The sequence below is a fragment of the Trypanosoma conorhini genome, assembly GCF_003719485.1.
Source record: "Trypanosoma conorhini strain 025E chromosome Unknown Tco_14.4_contig_00210, whole genome shotgun sequence".
NCBI classification, from domain to species: Eukaryota; Euglenozoa; class Kinetoplastea; order Trypanosomatida; family Trypanosomatidae; genus Trypanosoma; species Trypanosoma conorhini.
The window spans coordinates 16624-27967 of record NW_021704295.1 but is presented as its reverse complement, the minus strand read 5'-3'; the positions used below and the strand labels follow the sequence as shown (position 1 = coordinate 27967).

The following is an 11344-nucleotide window of genomic DNA, read 5'->3' as shown; positions in this document are numbered from 1 at the left end:
TTGTGTTTGGCTGGCCGGCGGCAGACAGCAATAAATTCATTAAGAGGATGCTGACGGACGGGCGCACCGCCGACGCGTACATGCTGGCTCCCATTGTGTTGCAGGAGGCTCTTCTGGACTACTGGCGTGCTGCCGTGGCTGATGGTGTCAAGTTTGTGTCCGGGCAGGTGATCGCGACGGGGACGAACCCGCTGGCGAAGGACACAAGGCACGACGCCATCCGTCGCTTCCAGGGGGCGATGCGGGATTACCTGAAGAACAGTGGGCAGAGAGTCTACAACGACGCTGATCAGTTCCGCACGCATGACGGTGACGGGGAGTTCATGGTGGATGGGTGGATTGCCGGCGAGGTGCTGGCGCGGGCGCTGAGGGACTGTAAAGGGGTGAGGGACCGCAAGTCGTTCATGGCGTCTATCTTCAACCAACGCCGGTATGTAATCGACGACCTTGTGATTGGCGACTTCGGTGGTGAGTTTCTCTTGCTTTGGGAGGCCTGTGGAGGAATGTATGCGTTTCGGTTCTCTTGTCTTGGGGCGCTTTATGTAATTATATCTTGTGGGCTTCAGTTGTTTGTTCTGTTTTCTCTTACGCTTTTAGTTTTGTTGGTATTTACTGGCAGCTTATCTGCGGTTAAGGTGGTTTTTTTTTGCTGCAGTGCTACTGTTTGCATGCGTTGATGCGGAAAGGAATGCTACTATGGGCGTTGCTTTTAGGCGTCGCTGTTGCGGATGTGGAGGGCAACGGGCGGCTGTGCGGCGGGAGGGGCTTTCGCGCGCCGATGCGCGGCTTTTGCGCCGGGCTTCTGCGGCTGCTGCTGGGCTGTGTTTTCTTCAGCCTCCTTTCGTGTAGGGAGGCGCTTTCGTTGCGTCGCGGGGCGCACGGTGACTTTGCTCTCGGCAGCATTTATGTGCCCCCTGCCCCGCCCGAGGAGAAGGGGGCGGCGACGGTGGTGGGCTGCTTCCCCCGCGTCGTGCTCAGCCCCGGCAACGCAACGTACTACTGCGAAGTCCGCGGCGCCGCGCTACTCCGTGGGTTGAGCCTCTACGCCTCGTACTACACCCCGGAAGGCAGACTGTGCGGCGGCTGGCCGGCGTCCCTGGGGGCGGCGACAAACTGCGTTTCGTTTGTTCCTGCCACTGCCGCCCCGTCCGGGACGATGACGCTTGTCATCACCAAGCACTCCGCCTCGGGCGCTGCGCACTTCCTGCCTGTGACGACCAACGCATCCGTGCACTTTTTGCCTAGCGAAGCCACCCACGCACGCTTCACTGCACCGCTTCCGTACTACGGGTTGCACTTCGCATGGACGACGAACATGCCGCGCGAGGACGCTGTGGGCGGTGCCCTACTGGTGCGTGCCGGCGTGGACTGCCCCTCCACCGCGAGAAAGTGCAGTGCGGGGCTTGGCTGCCACAACGTGACCGATTCGCATCGACTTCCTTTGCCTGGTATCTACTCACTCTGCGTCACCGCCGATGGCTGGCGCGGCCACTATCTACCGTGGGGCCAATCCCTCCTTGAGGTGAAGGCGCTGGTGACGGTCCCGCTCTACCTCGTGAGCGGAGCACGGACGAGCATCAAGGCGTACGATGCGGCACTGGGCAGTCCCTTCTCCCGGGCGCATCGGGTTTTTCTGACGCCGTGCTTGGGCGTCCCTTGTGAAAAGAGCGACACAGTCTCCGTTGAAAGCGTGGTGCACGTCGACACGTGTCGAAGGGCGCCCCTCTCGCATCGCGTCTATTACTCGGAAGATCGCCCGCTTTACCTACATCCCTGGAATTACGCGGTGTGCGTTGAGCTTTCGCCTTGTACGGGCGCTGCCTCGTGTGGCGTGACGCCCTCGGCGTTGCCCGTGACAGCTCTTGTGAACGCCTTTGTGCTCGCAGTTGTGGATGTCTTGGGCGACACGTTGGTGCTTGGGCTGACAGGGGGAGACCTTGGGCGCCGCAGCCTGCCCTACTATGTGTGTTTTTTGCCCACCACTGCGTCGTGTGACTCGGAGTTGCGCGCGGCGCATGCATGTGTGCGGGGCGCGACGCCCAACGCGCCTTTTCTGCACATCAACCGAAGCCGTGCTCAGTTGCCGGACGCCGTGACCTTGTGTCTCGTGGCGGCGAACACGACCTTTTGGGGCCGCCGCTACGTGTGGGTGCAAAAGCTGGCGAGCGTCACGCTGAGGGACGCCGCCTCTGTCTCCGATGGACGTCGCGTTCCTAAGGCGCTGATCGTTGCGATTGTCATCGGCGTTGTTACCGCCACTCTTTTGGCAGTAGACGTACTAGTGCGTTGCCACCTGCGCCGTCGAAGGGCACGCCGGGTTGCCTCCGGTGTGGAGGTGGCAGGTGAGCCCGCCGTGCGTGAGCCGGACGCCGTTGGACCGCGCCTGAACCCTTTGGTGGGTGCGGGTCAAAAAGAAGTGGATCTCGCCGCCACGCATGCACGCCGCGGCACGGAGGGCGCGGACCTCGGTGTGCCTTTCACGCCTGTCTCAGCGCTGCCCGCGGCGGAGGACGGGAGGCGGCGCCCGCCACCCGGAGGCCGTCGCCGGTTAGAAGAAGACGCCTCTGCAACGGTCAACCCCCACCGCGGTGCCTCGCCGGAAACTGTGAAGCCTCCTGCGCCGCCGCTTGCGTCTCGTGAGGAGTCCACGAATCTTCATTATGCCCAGAGAGACACCTCCGTCTTTGAGGCCGCGGACACGGGGGCTTGCGTTGCCGCAAACGGGGCCCTCACGGCCGCTAATAACCCGTCGCAGGTGTCCGGTGCGGCGGCACTGTACGCAGGCCTGAGGCCCAGAGGGGGCGAGGTTGGGCCGGCCGGTCGCAGGGCACCTTCCGCTGCGGTGGAGGAGAGGGGTGCTCCGCAGCATGCAGCGGTAGCCGATTCGGCCACGAATGCCGGTCATGCTTTATTCGCACGGGATGAGCCGGCACCTCCTTCACCGCCGCCTGTTACGGCCGCCCGCGTCACCCTCAAGACGCAAGAGCCCTCCGATGAGCTTCCTGCGCCGCAGGGCTCTGGTGCCGCAACGCGAGAAGGCGAGTCGAAGGTGCTACATGCCGCCAACTTCGCTGCCGCCGTGGTTGACACGGCTAGATTCGACGCACAGCATAGCGGGTGCCGAGCACTGCTGCCGGCAATTGGGCAGGACAAACCTCCTCCACGTGAAGGGGCTCATTCGATGGGCAAATCTGAGAGGCAAGCACAGGCTGGGCGTGAAGTGTCAGGATCCAATGCGACTGCTGCCTCCTGCGCCGTCAGTGTGGGTTCAATGCGGGACTTGACGCGGGGCTCACGCGGAGAAAAAGATGTGGGGTCGCTGACGAAGCAGGCAGTTGGCGCAACATCCACCAATGAGCCGGGAGTGAACACGAGTTGTGCGTCCACCAGCGTCGTCGCTGCCGCGCCCGTTTTGGGGGCTGGTATGTCGACGACGACGTCCTCCACAGCAACAGTTTCTCGATCGATGAGTGAAGAGCTGCCATGTGCGCTCTGCCTCGATAGAATTGGGCAGCCTCCGGGCATGACTAGTTGCGGATGCCGTGAGCGTTCCCCAACTGCGGAGCTGGCGACTTCTCTCGGAGAAAGCGAATGTGAAACTGTTGGCACCCTGAGCTCTTCGTCGTGAGGGATTCGAACCCTTCACACGGAGCGGATTGCCCGGTTGGATCCGCCCCTTGCCGCACAGAAGAAGTGCATGTTGCATACATGTGACGGACGCTCCGGGTCATACCCCGTGCTGTAGCTTTTTGTTTTGTTTTTTATTTGTGCGTGGGTCGACGCTGCGCTGCACTTGGGCGGCGGCGACGGCGGAATCGCACGAGCACCCACCCACAGGAGGAGCAAAGACTCTTTTATCGCGACTTCACACGTTTTTTTTCCCCCCGTGTCGTTGGTTGTCATTTTACGTGTGTTTTTGTTGCTGTTTATTTACTTATTTAGCTTTTTCGCTTTTTTTTTTCTGGTGGCGTCTTGACATGGCCTTGTGCCGCGCTGCCGCCCACTCCGTTGTGTGTCGTGCGCGCTCCTCGCCTTCCGGCTGGCCGGCGCCAATGCCGCCGCTACACGCCGCCGGGGGGAAGTGGGCGATGTGGCAGGACAGCAATGGACCCCAAGTGCAATGCGGCTCCCTCCCTCCCTCCCCCCCTTTCTTTCTGTGTCTCGGTCGGCCTGTCTGTGGGTGGCGGAGGCTGAGCGGGGCGAGACGATGAAAAACCGCCGCCCCGCTTCTGGCGTCGCATGCAAGCTTCTTTTTTCTTTTCTTTTTTTTTGCTTTGCTGGCTTTGATAACTGTTTTCTTGCGCTTGTGTCGCGTGCACTCCGACGGCACCTGCGGGGTCGCGCAGGCGGGTCCCGTGGCTGGGCATCGCCTGTCGCCTGCCGGTGTGACGCCCACATGACTGCTGCCTTTTGATTTTTCTTTTGCTCCCCGCTCTCTGTAGAAAAACCCGTGGGAGGTGTTTGGGGCCAGATGGGGCACGGAAACCCGGCAGTGTTTTTTTTTTGTTTACTGTGCCCTTTCTGTATTTTGAACCTCCGTGCCACTAACTGTCCACCACGCGGAAGACTTCGATGACTGCGGAGCCGTAAGGAACCGCCACTTTGCGGGTTCTCCACGAGAATCCGGTTTTTTTTTTATTTGCAGCGGGTTGTGCATGAAACAACCGGCTGCCTTGTTCCACTGTGCGTGTTTCTGCGACATCTCACCCGAGGCGCGGTGACGGGGACACTGAGCCGAACTGTGAGCTTCTTTTTGCAGCGTGCTTTCCTCTTGATAGAGGCAGGCACACGGCGCCGTCGAGACACATCTCTTTGGCTTTTGCTCTCTGCCGTGCATTAACTGCTGCCTCTTTCACTGTTTTTTTTAATCCCGTTTTTCCCTCTCTCTCCGTTGCGGTGCCGCAGCGCGGCGTGGCGGGTTCGGTGCGTCAGCGGGAGTGTCGCAGGGGCGAAGGGAGGAGAAATGGTGCGTTGCGTGTGTGTGTGGGCGGAAATGGCACCCCTCCAGCGGGGTGAGCCGCCACCAACAGGCGTCTTTTGCGTGTTCCCTCCTGCGCATTCAATCACGTATGCACATGACCCCCGCACTGTTTGCCGCCACGGCGCCGTGACGGGGAAGGCTGCCTGCCGCATTGCCATGCCGCATGTACGTATTGCCAACTCTCGCGCGTACTTCTCACTGTGCCTCTTTTTCTTCCCTTCTTTCCTGTAGGTTGGGCTCCTGTGGGGCACACATGCCGAACCCATGCAGTAGGGTCCCGCATGAATCCGCCTCGGCTGAGCCGGCGCCTCGGCGCGGAGGCCGACGCCGGCGTGGAAGGATGCAGAGAGCGGTCGTGTACGTGAGCGACTTCTTGCCGCCACCACCCTCGCCAACGGCGGGGCAGCGGCAGCCGCGCACGCACCCGCGGCTGGAGAGGGAAGAGGGGGCGGCGGATGCCGCGGGCCCTCAACGTGAGAAGAAGAAGCGTGGGGTGCGGCCTTTTCCTGGGCCGTGGGCGGCGGCTCCGCCAGGGACGCGCCTGCGGAAGGGGAAGCGGCGCGACCCCGACGCGCCATTCAATCATCGTGCACGGGTGTCGAAGCTGCGGCGGACGATCCATGCGGAGCGGAAGGCGGCGTTTGAGTCACTTCTGTCCTGCAGCGACGGCGCCCAGCCTCGCGAGCCGTCAGTGGGCGCCAGCAGCGACGGCGAGGAGCCTGAGAGTTTTGGCGGAGGCGCGTCCCCGACGTCCGTCGACGCGCCGGCGCATGCACCCCAGCGGCAGCGGCGACAGCTGCGCAGAATGCAGGGCCTTGTGGCGGATCTGGAGGCGATCTACGGCCGGCTGCATCGGGCCATGCGGGGGAGGGACTACGCGGGGGCGGGACAACACATGCGCCACATCCGACAGCTGAAAAAGCGCCTCAACGCCGCAGCGCTCAGGTGGCGCTCGAATGCGATGGCGGTGACGGACGCGGAGGAGGCCGCTCCAACCCTTTGCCTGCTGCGCCACGACGTGGGGGCCTCCAAGAGCGTTGCGGAGGGCGCTGCGGCGTCCAACGCTGTGAAGCTCGCGGGTGCCGCGGCGGAGGTGACCGGCGAACCGAATTACTTTAGCTTTTACCCTTCGCTGGCGCAGGTAGGGGTGGGCTGCCACCCGCTCGCCGCATGGATCGATTGCCGAAGCCACAGGTACCCGCGGCGTGTGGCGAGGGAGGAACTTTCCCGTTTCATGGGTGCCGGGCCGGAGAATGCGCAGGACGAGCAGGCAAGCTTGACGGGACCGGCCGTGTCCCCCACAGTGAACTTCGTTGGGGCGTACTGCACAAATCTCCTAACCGATGCCCTGGACGATCTTGTCTTTACAATCCTGCAGCAGCAGTATCACCTGCAGCGACGCATGAAGCAGGAGAAGCCGCTGCAGTTTAAGGCGAGGCGCTTCTACACGACCGGGCTTCGGGAAACGTTGAAGGGGCTACGCGCTGCCGCCACGCGTGTCCCTGTTGTGCTCCTCGCCTCAGATATTGAGGCGTGTGCAGGCTTCGACCAGAAGGGGCCTTGTGATGCGGTGAGGGGGGCGACGGCGGCGGCCACGCACCCGCTGCCCGGCGGGAAGCGAAGGACGGTGCAGGAAATGGGAATAGTTGGGACGCTGGAGGAAATCCGCTCACACTGCGCGTCGCGCGGCATTCCACTCATTACGTGCATGAGCCGCCGCCGGCTCGCCTACGCGCTGTTTGCGAAGGGGTGCACCATCGCAGCGGTGCTCCTGCACTCCGCGGAGGGGGTTCACGAGGAGGTGCGGGTTCTGCGGCACTACGCCCTGCGTCTCTCTGAGGCGTTCGCCGCCGTTGCTGCGGCACACGCGAACACCCCCGCGGCGTCCTGAACGACGAAAACCATCAGGCGAAGAACAAACCCAAAGCGAAACGAATAGTTCTACGCATTGGCTTTTTTTTTTGCGTTCTTCGCTCTCGCCTAGCTCTTGTTCATTGCCTCTTGTTTTTCTTTCTTTCTTCTCTTCATGCGATGCTCTTTTGCTCCTCTTCCGCCCCCGTTCTGTTGTCGTTGTTGCCGTTATTGGCGCTGCCGGGAAGCGGAAATTTGCGCGGCGGCTCGACGCGGGGATGGAGACGCCGTTGCGGCCCTGCATCCTGCGCCTGCGCCGGGCCCTGGCGAAGGCGCAGCGTCTACTGCGTGCCGCGGGCGCCAAGGCGGACGTGCGCGGCCTGGACGAAGAGCACCGCGCCGAGTTTATAAAGTCGGTTCGCCGCCTGGGGGTTCTGCTCTCCTCCGCGGAGCTGCAGTTGGGGGCGCTGGGGGAGGAGGCCTGTCGGGACGCGGCGGTCGCGGGGATTATTTGCTCCGCCAGGGCGTTTTTGGCGGACGCGGTGTCGCCCAAGGGAAGCCGCGGCGGTCTCCCTGCGCCGTGCGTGGGGCTGCTTTGCCGGGAGCGCGCCCCCAGGCCCCCGTTTGCCGTCACTGCCCCCTTTTTGGTGCAGGAGGACCCGCGCTGCCTGGGCGAGCCGGCACGCGTCCTCCCCTGCGTGTATCACCGGGACGAGGAGCCCGTCCCACGCGCCGCCCCGCCGTGTGCGCAGCCTCTGGAGGCGATGGCACACTCGCACGCAGCACCGACCGCGGCGGACGAGGAAGCGGCGCACGCGCAGGTGATGGAAGACATTCGTGCGGCCATTAGGGGCATGAAAGAGGGTGTTATTCGCATGAGTGACCTGATGCAGCAGGAACGCGTGCGACTCGATGCGAATGCTGAGTTGCTGCAGCGCGGCGTTGATGGAACAGCGACGCAGGCGCGTCGCATGGATCAGCTGGGGTACGCCTTCGGCGGGGGCCCGCCTCCGCCGCGCTGCCTCCATAGTGTGCCTGGCGCAGAGCTCTTTTGGCAGACGGTTGTAGCGCCCATGTGGGCAGTTCTCAGGCAGGCCGTGTTTTTATGCCTTATTGTGGCTACCACCTGCGGTGTGCTGCTGTTGATGGTGATGGCCCCAAAGACGTACGTGTATTTTCGCTAAACGCCTTTTGCTGGGCGGTGAGTCTTCATACAAACGCTTGCTTTGTTTTTGTTTTTGTTGTTGCGTTTGCGGAGGTATGCATGTAAGCGTGCAGGCCCCTATACGTGCGTGTGTGTGTGTGTGTGTGTGTCGTGCATCCCCCTCCTCTTCCTGTGGGGAGTTTGCAGTGATCATGTGCGGTGCGCCGGGTTGTGCGTGTTTTTCCTTTGTGTCTTTCTGCATGGGAGCTCCTCCTTCCCTCGAGGCGTCTTCTTCTTTCTGTTGTTTTTTTTTTCGCTTTGCCTGCTGCTTCCCCCCGACTATTTCCCACGTCGCTGCCCGGCACCCACGCACCCGCCCCTGCCGCGCCGCAGGTGAGTTCTGTTTGCGATTGCGTAATCCGGCGGCCACCAGGCACCGGCGCGGCCCTCCACGTCACCACATCGGGAGTCGCGCGAGAGGTCTTCTGCGGGATGTCGGCATTGGCGTTCGACGCGGCCTTCACTGGGGTCGTCTACCTCGGCTTCTCCCTCTACGGGCGCTTCGTGTACCCGCTGGTGGCGTCCGCCGTGAAGGCCCGCCTGCGGGATCGTCCGCAGTGCCTGCGGTCGCTGACGCTGAAGGACAAACTCTTCATCGCCTTCGCCAAACTCGTCACGGCCCTCTTCGTCTACCACACCTACCGGTTTATCGTCAACACCGAGGTGAGCGGCATGTGCGTGGACTTTCTAGACGGCCTCCGCGCTTCTGCGCTCGCTGGCGTGGATGCCGCTGCACCTCGTGGTGCTCTTCGTCGTCTACGACTTCTTCTACACCCTCTTCCACTGGGGGCTGCACTGGCCGCCGATTTACCCCCTCATCCACAAGCACCACCACCGCCAGCTGACGCCGTTTCGCGGCATCGACGACTCCATCAACGACCACCCGTTTGAGTACGTCACCGGCGAGTACCTGCACCTCTTCGTCCTGTACCTGCTCACCCGCGTCACCCCCGTGGGGCAGGTGCACGCCCTGACCGCAGTGGTCTTCATCTTCATCGGCGGCACGCTGGCCGGCCTCAACCACACCCGCATCGACGTGCGCATCCCGTACCTCTTCAACGTCTGCGCCCACGACCTGCACCACGCGCAGTTTCACTACAACTATGGCCAGTACATTATGCTCTGGGACTGGGTGTTTGGGACCTTCAAGAGCTACCCGGAGGACGCGAAGGCAGTAGCGGAGTAGGACACCACCCGCGCAGCCCGTCTCGATGTGATTCCTCCTCGCACAGGCGGGGAGTGTAGGGCGCGGCAGGGGGAAAACAAAAGTGAAGGCGTAATAGCAGGCGGGTTCCCCTTTGCTGGGAGCTGTCACATGCGTGGACGAGGGGCAACCCGTCCCACATGGCGGTTTTTTTTTTTTGGGGGGGGGTCTGAGACGGAGGGGGAAGCGAAAGAGAGAGGGAGAGAAATGGCAGGTCTGCTGGGGGGATACGGAGTTAAAAGAGGGGATGCGACACCCAGCTGCTTACAACAACTACCTGTTGGACCCAATAATTCATGGGGCGTACTGCGACGTCTGCTGCTGCTGCTTGCGCCTCAGGGTCACGGACAGGCGGCCTCTTTGCTTCTGTCTGCATGGCTGTGGAAGCGTGCGTGTGTGTGTGTGTGTGCTATGCTCACGTGCAGCCTTCCTGCAGAGGCGGGAAGGGGATGCTGAGAGAGCAGCGGCGGGAATCAGGAGCAGCCGTGTTTTGGGGTCGATTTGGGCCCACGGTTTATTTGATGCGGCTCAAACGCCTCTTCACGGACTCTGATGCGGGGAAGGGTGAGGAGAGAAAAGAATTGGGCGACAACCTCCTCATGAAGTGTTGCATTGCGGGGCCATCAAGAGGAATATAACTCCTCTCGGCGCGGCCACACTGAGAAATGCCGCTTTATCCTTTTCCTTCTCCCCCGTCCCTCTTTACTTTAGGAATACACACACACACACACACAAACAGAGAAAGAGGGAGGGAGCGGCAAACACATACTTTGCTGCAGCGTCTGCATGTGTGGTTCGCTCGCCGCGTCTCATGAGTTTCGCCCCAACGGGGCTCACGCGGCACCGCTTTTCAACCCTTTTCTGTCGCCCTTTGCACCACTGTGAGTGACGCCGCCACCCGCGGCTCGCCCAAGACGCTTCAGTTCCCCACAGCTATCTTCAGCTCCTCGGCGTACCCGTCGTTCTCCGCCTCGTCGTCTGCGTCTTTCCTGCTCGCATTCACGCACCGCGTCGAAACGGATGCTGCAGAGGTACTCGTTAAAACGGACCCCCGTCTACGATGCGTTTGGAGGGCCCACTTTCTTTTTCTTCTTTGCCTGTTGTTGATTTTGCTTCTTTGGTTAAGTGTTGGGTGCAGCGTCTTTCCATCGAATGTCGCCATTATTTTATTTTTATTTTAATTTTGTTTGCGGCAATTTTGTGTGCCGCACCGCCGCAAACCGCATTTTACTTCACACTCCATAAACAGGCGCTGTCGGCGGCAGCGCGATGCTGTGCCGCCCATGAATGAACGGCGCCTCGCTTGTGTTATTTGCTGGTTTCTTTGGGGGATGGCCTCAGTGGCACCGCGGGCGGGGCAGTGCGGACGCATGTTGGCCGTCGCCCGTAAGGTCGCCTGCGCGTTCCTCCGGCAGCAGGTTGCCTGCCTCTGGGGGCTGTTCTGCTTCGTGCCTCCGTGGTGCTCTTCGCCCGCATTTCTCTCTCCTGTGCGCGGTGGCCTCCGGTTCCGCACAATTCCTGGCGCCTACAGCCTGGGGCGCGCTGCAGGCGCCGCGGCCTCAGAGACGCCCACCCGCCTGCCTGGTGGTTTGCTCCGTCCTCTCTCTCTCTCTCTCTCATTTCCAAGCCCATCTCTTCGTGTGTGTGTGTGTGTGGGTGGGTGGGTGAGTGGCATTGCCGCGGTCCTCAGCGTCACGACGGTGCGCGTGCTGTGCATTTTTCTTTGATGCTTCCTTGTGCCAGTTCTGGCTGGGCAACACGCCCCTGCCCGCACCCCGCTGCCGCACCGAACCCCTCCCTGCCCCCACCCCCGCTTTACCTCCCACAGGCACGCAGTAAGGATGGCACGGCACGTAAAACGGATGGCCTTAGTTGTTGGCCTCTGCTTCCCCATGTTGTTGTTTGCGGTGTTTGGCCTCCAACTCCTTGAGGTGAACGTCGGGCTGGACTTGAAGGGTGCACCGCACACCAACCTTTTCAAGCCGCCGTCTTGTGACGAGGTCGCCCGCGCTGCTGATGCCGAGACGCTGCAATATGTTCCTCGCGGTGTCGTGGACGCATGGAAGAGGCAGAACTTTCTCATTGTGTTTGGAATCCCGTCGGA

At 61.9% G+C, this 11344-nt stretch overlaps 6 protein-coding genes across 6 annotated transcripts in view, besides 12 other annotated features; all 6 read left to right on the top strand.

Moving 5' to 3' along the window:
* On the top strand, nt 1-677 carry Tco025E_04218 (receptor-type adenylate cyclase; the record flags this gene model as incomplete). Its single annotated transcript, XM_029371130.1, has 1 exon — nt 1-677. A coding segment is annotated over one exon (677 nt), but the record flags the coding sequence as incomplete, so codon positions are not given.
* An 11-nt stretch (nt 678-688) lies between these two features.
* Tco025E_04217 (uncharacterized protein) lies at nt 689-3628 on the top strand (the record flags this gene model as incomplete). The annotated part of the gene is made up of 1 exon (XM_029371129.1): nt 689-3628. One exon carries the CDS (start codon nt 689-691, stop codon nt 3626-3628), a length of 2940 nt encoding a protein of 979 aa, XP_029228805.1.
* A 498-nt stretch (nt 3629-4126) lies between these two features.
* Nucleotides 4127-4148: a microsatellite.
* Nucleotides 4149-4247: 99 nt separating this feature from the next.
* Nucleotides 4248-4271: a microsatellite.
* Nucleotides 4272-5321: 1050 nt separating this feature from the next.
* Nucleotides 5322-6872, top strand: Tco025E_04216 (uncharacterized protein; the record flags this gene model as incomplete). The annotated part of the gene is made up of 1 exon (XM_029371128.1): nt 5322-6872. One exon carries the CDS (start codon nt 5322-5324, stop codon nt 6870-6872), a length of 1551 nt encoding a protein of 516 aa, XP_029228804.1.
* A 108-nt stretch (nt 6873-6980) lies between these two features.
* Nucleotides 6981-7006: a microsatellite.
* Nucleotides 7007-7032: a sequence feature (GA-rich).
* A 78-nt stretch (nt 7033-7110) lies between these two features.
* On the top strand, nt 7111-8016 carry Tco025E_04215 (uncharacterized protein; the record flags this gene model as incomplete). The annotated part of the gene is made up of 1 exon (XM_029371127.1): nt 7111-8016. One exon carries the CDS (start codon nt 7111-7113, stop codon nt 8014-8016), a length of 906 nt encoding a protein of 301 aa, XP_029228803.1.
* Nucleotides 8017-8120: 104 nt separating this feature from the next.
* Nucleotides 8121-8150: a microsatellite.
* Nucleotides 8151-8760: 610 nt separating this feature from the next.
* On the top strand, nt 8761-9222 carry Tco025E_04214 (putative C-5 sterol desaturase; the record flags this gene model as incomplete). The annotated part of the gene is made up of 1 exon (XM_029371126.1): nt 8761-9222. The coding sequence occupies one exon, from the start codon at nt 8761-8763 to the stop codon at nt 9220-9222; it is 462 nt and encodes a 153-aa protein (XP_029228802.1).
* A 189-nt stretch (nt 9223-9411) lies between these two features.
* Nucleotides 9412-9445: a microsatellite.
* Nucleotides 9446-9628: 183 nt separating this feature from the next.
* Nucleotides 9629-9649: a microsatellite.
* Nucleotides 9650-9955: 306 nt separating this feature from the next.
* Nucleotides 9956-9978: a microsatellite.
* Nucleotides 9979-10401: 423 nt separating this feature from the next.
* Nucleotides 10402-10429: a microsatellite.
* Nucleotides 10430-10839: 410 nt separating this feature from the next.
* Nucleotides 10840-10858: a microsatellite.
* A 20-nt stretch (nt 10859-10878) lies between these two features.
* Nucleotides 10879-10911: a microsatellite.
* An 88-nt stretch (nt 10912-10999) lies between these two features.
* Nucleotides 11000-11054: a sequence feature (G-rich).
* Nucleotides 11055-11102: 48 nt separating this feature from the next.
* The window catches only part of Tco025E_04213 (UDP-Gal or UDP-GlcNAc-dependent glycosyltransferase), a gene marked incomplete at both ends in the record, with an annotated part of 483 nt that continues 241 nt past the window's right edge, over nt 11103-11344 (top strand). The window contains one exon of the mRNA XM_029371125.1: nt 11103-11344. This exon is cut by the window's right edge and continues 241 nt beyond it. Coding sequence (XP_029228801.1) covers nt 11103-11344 — 242 coding nt within the window.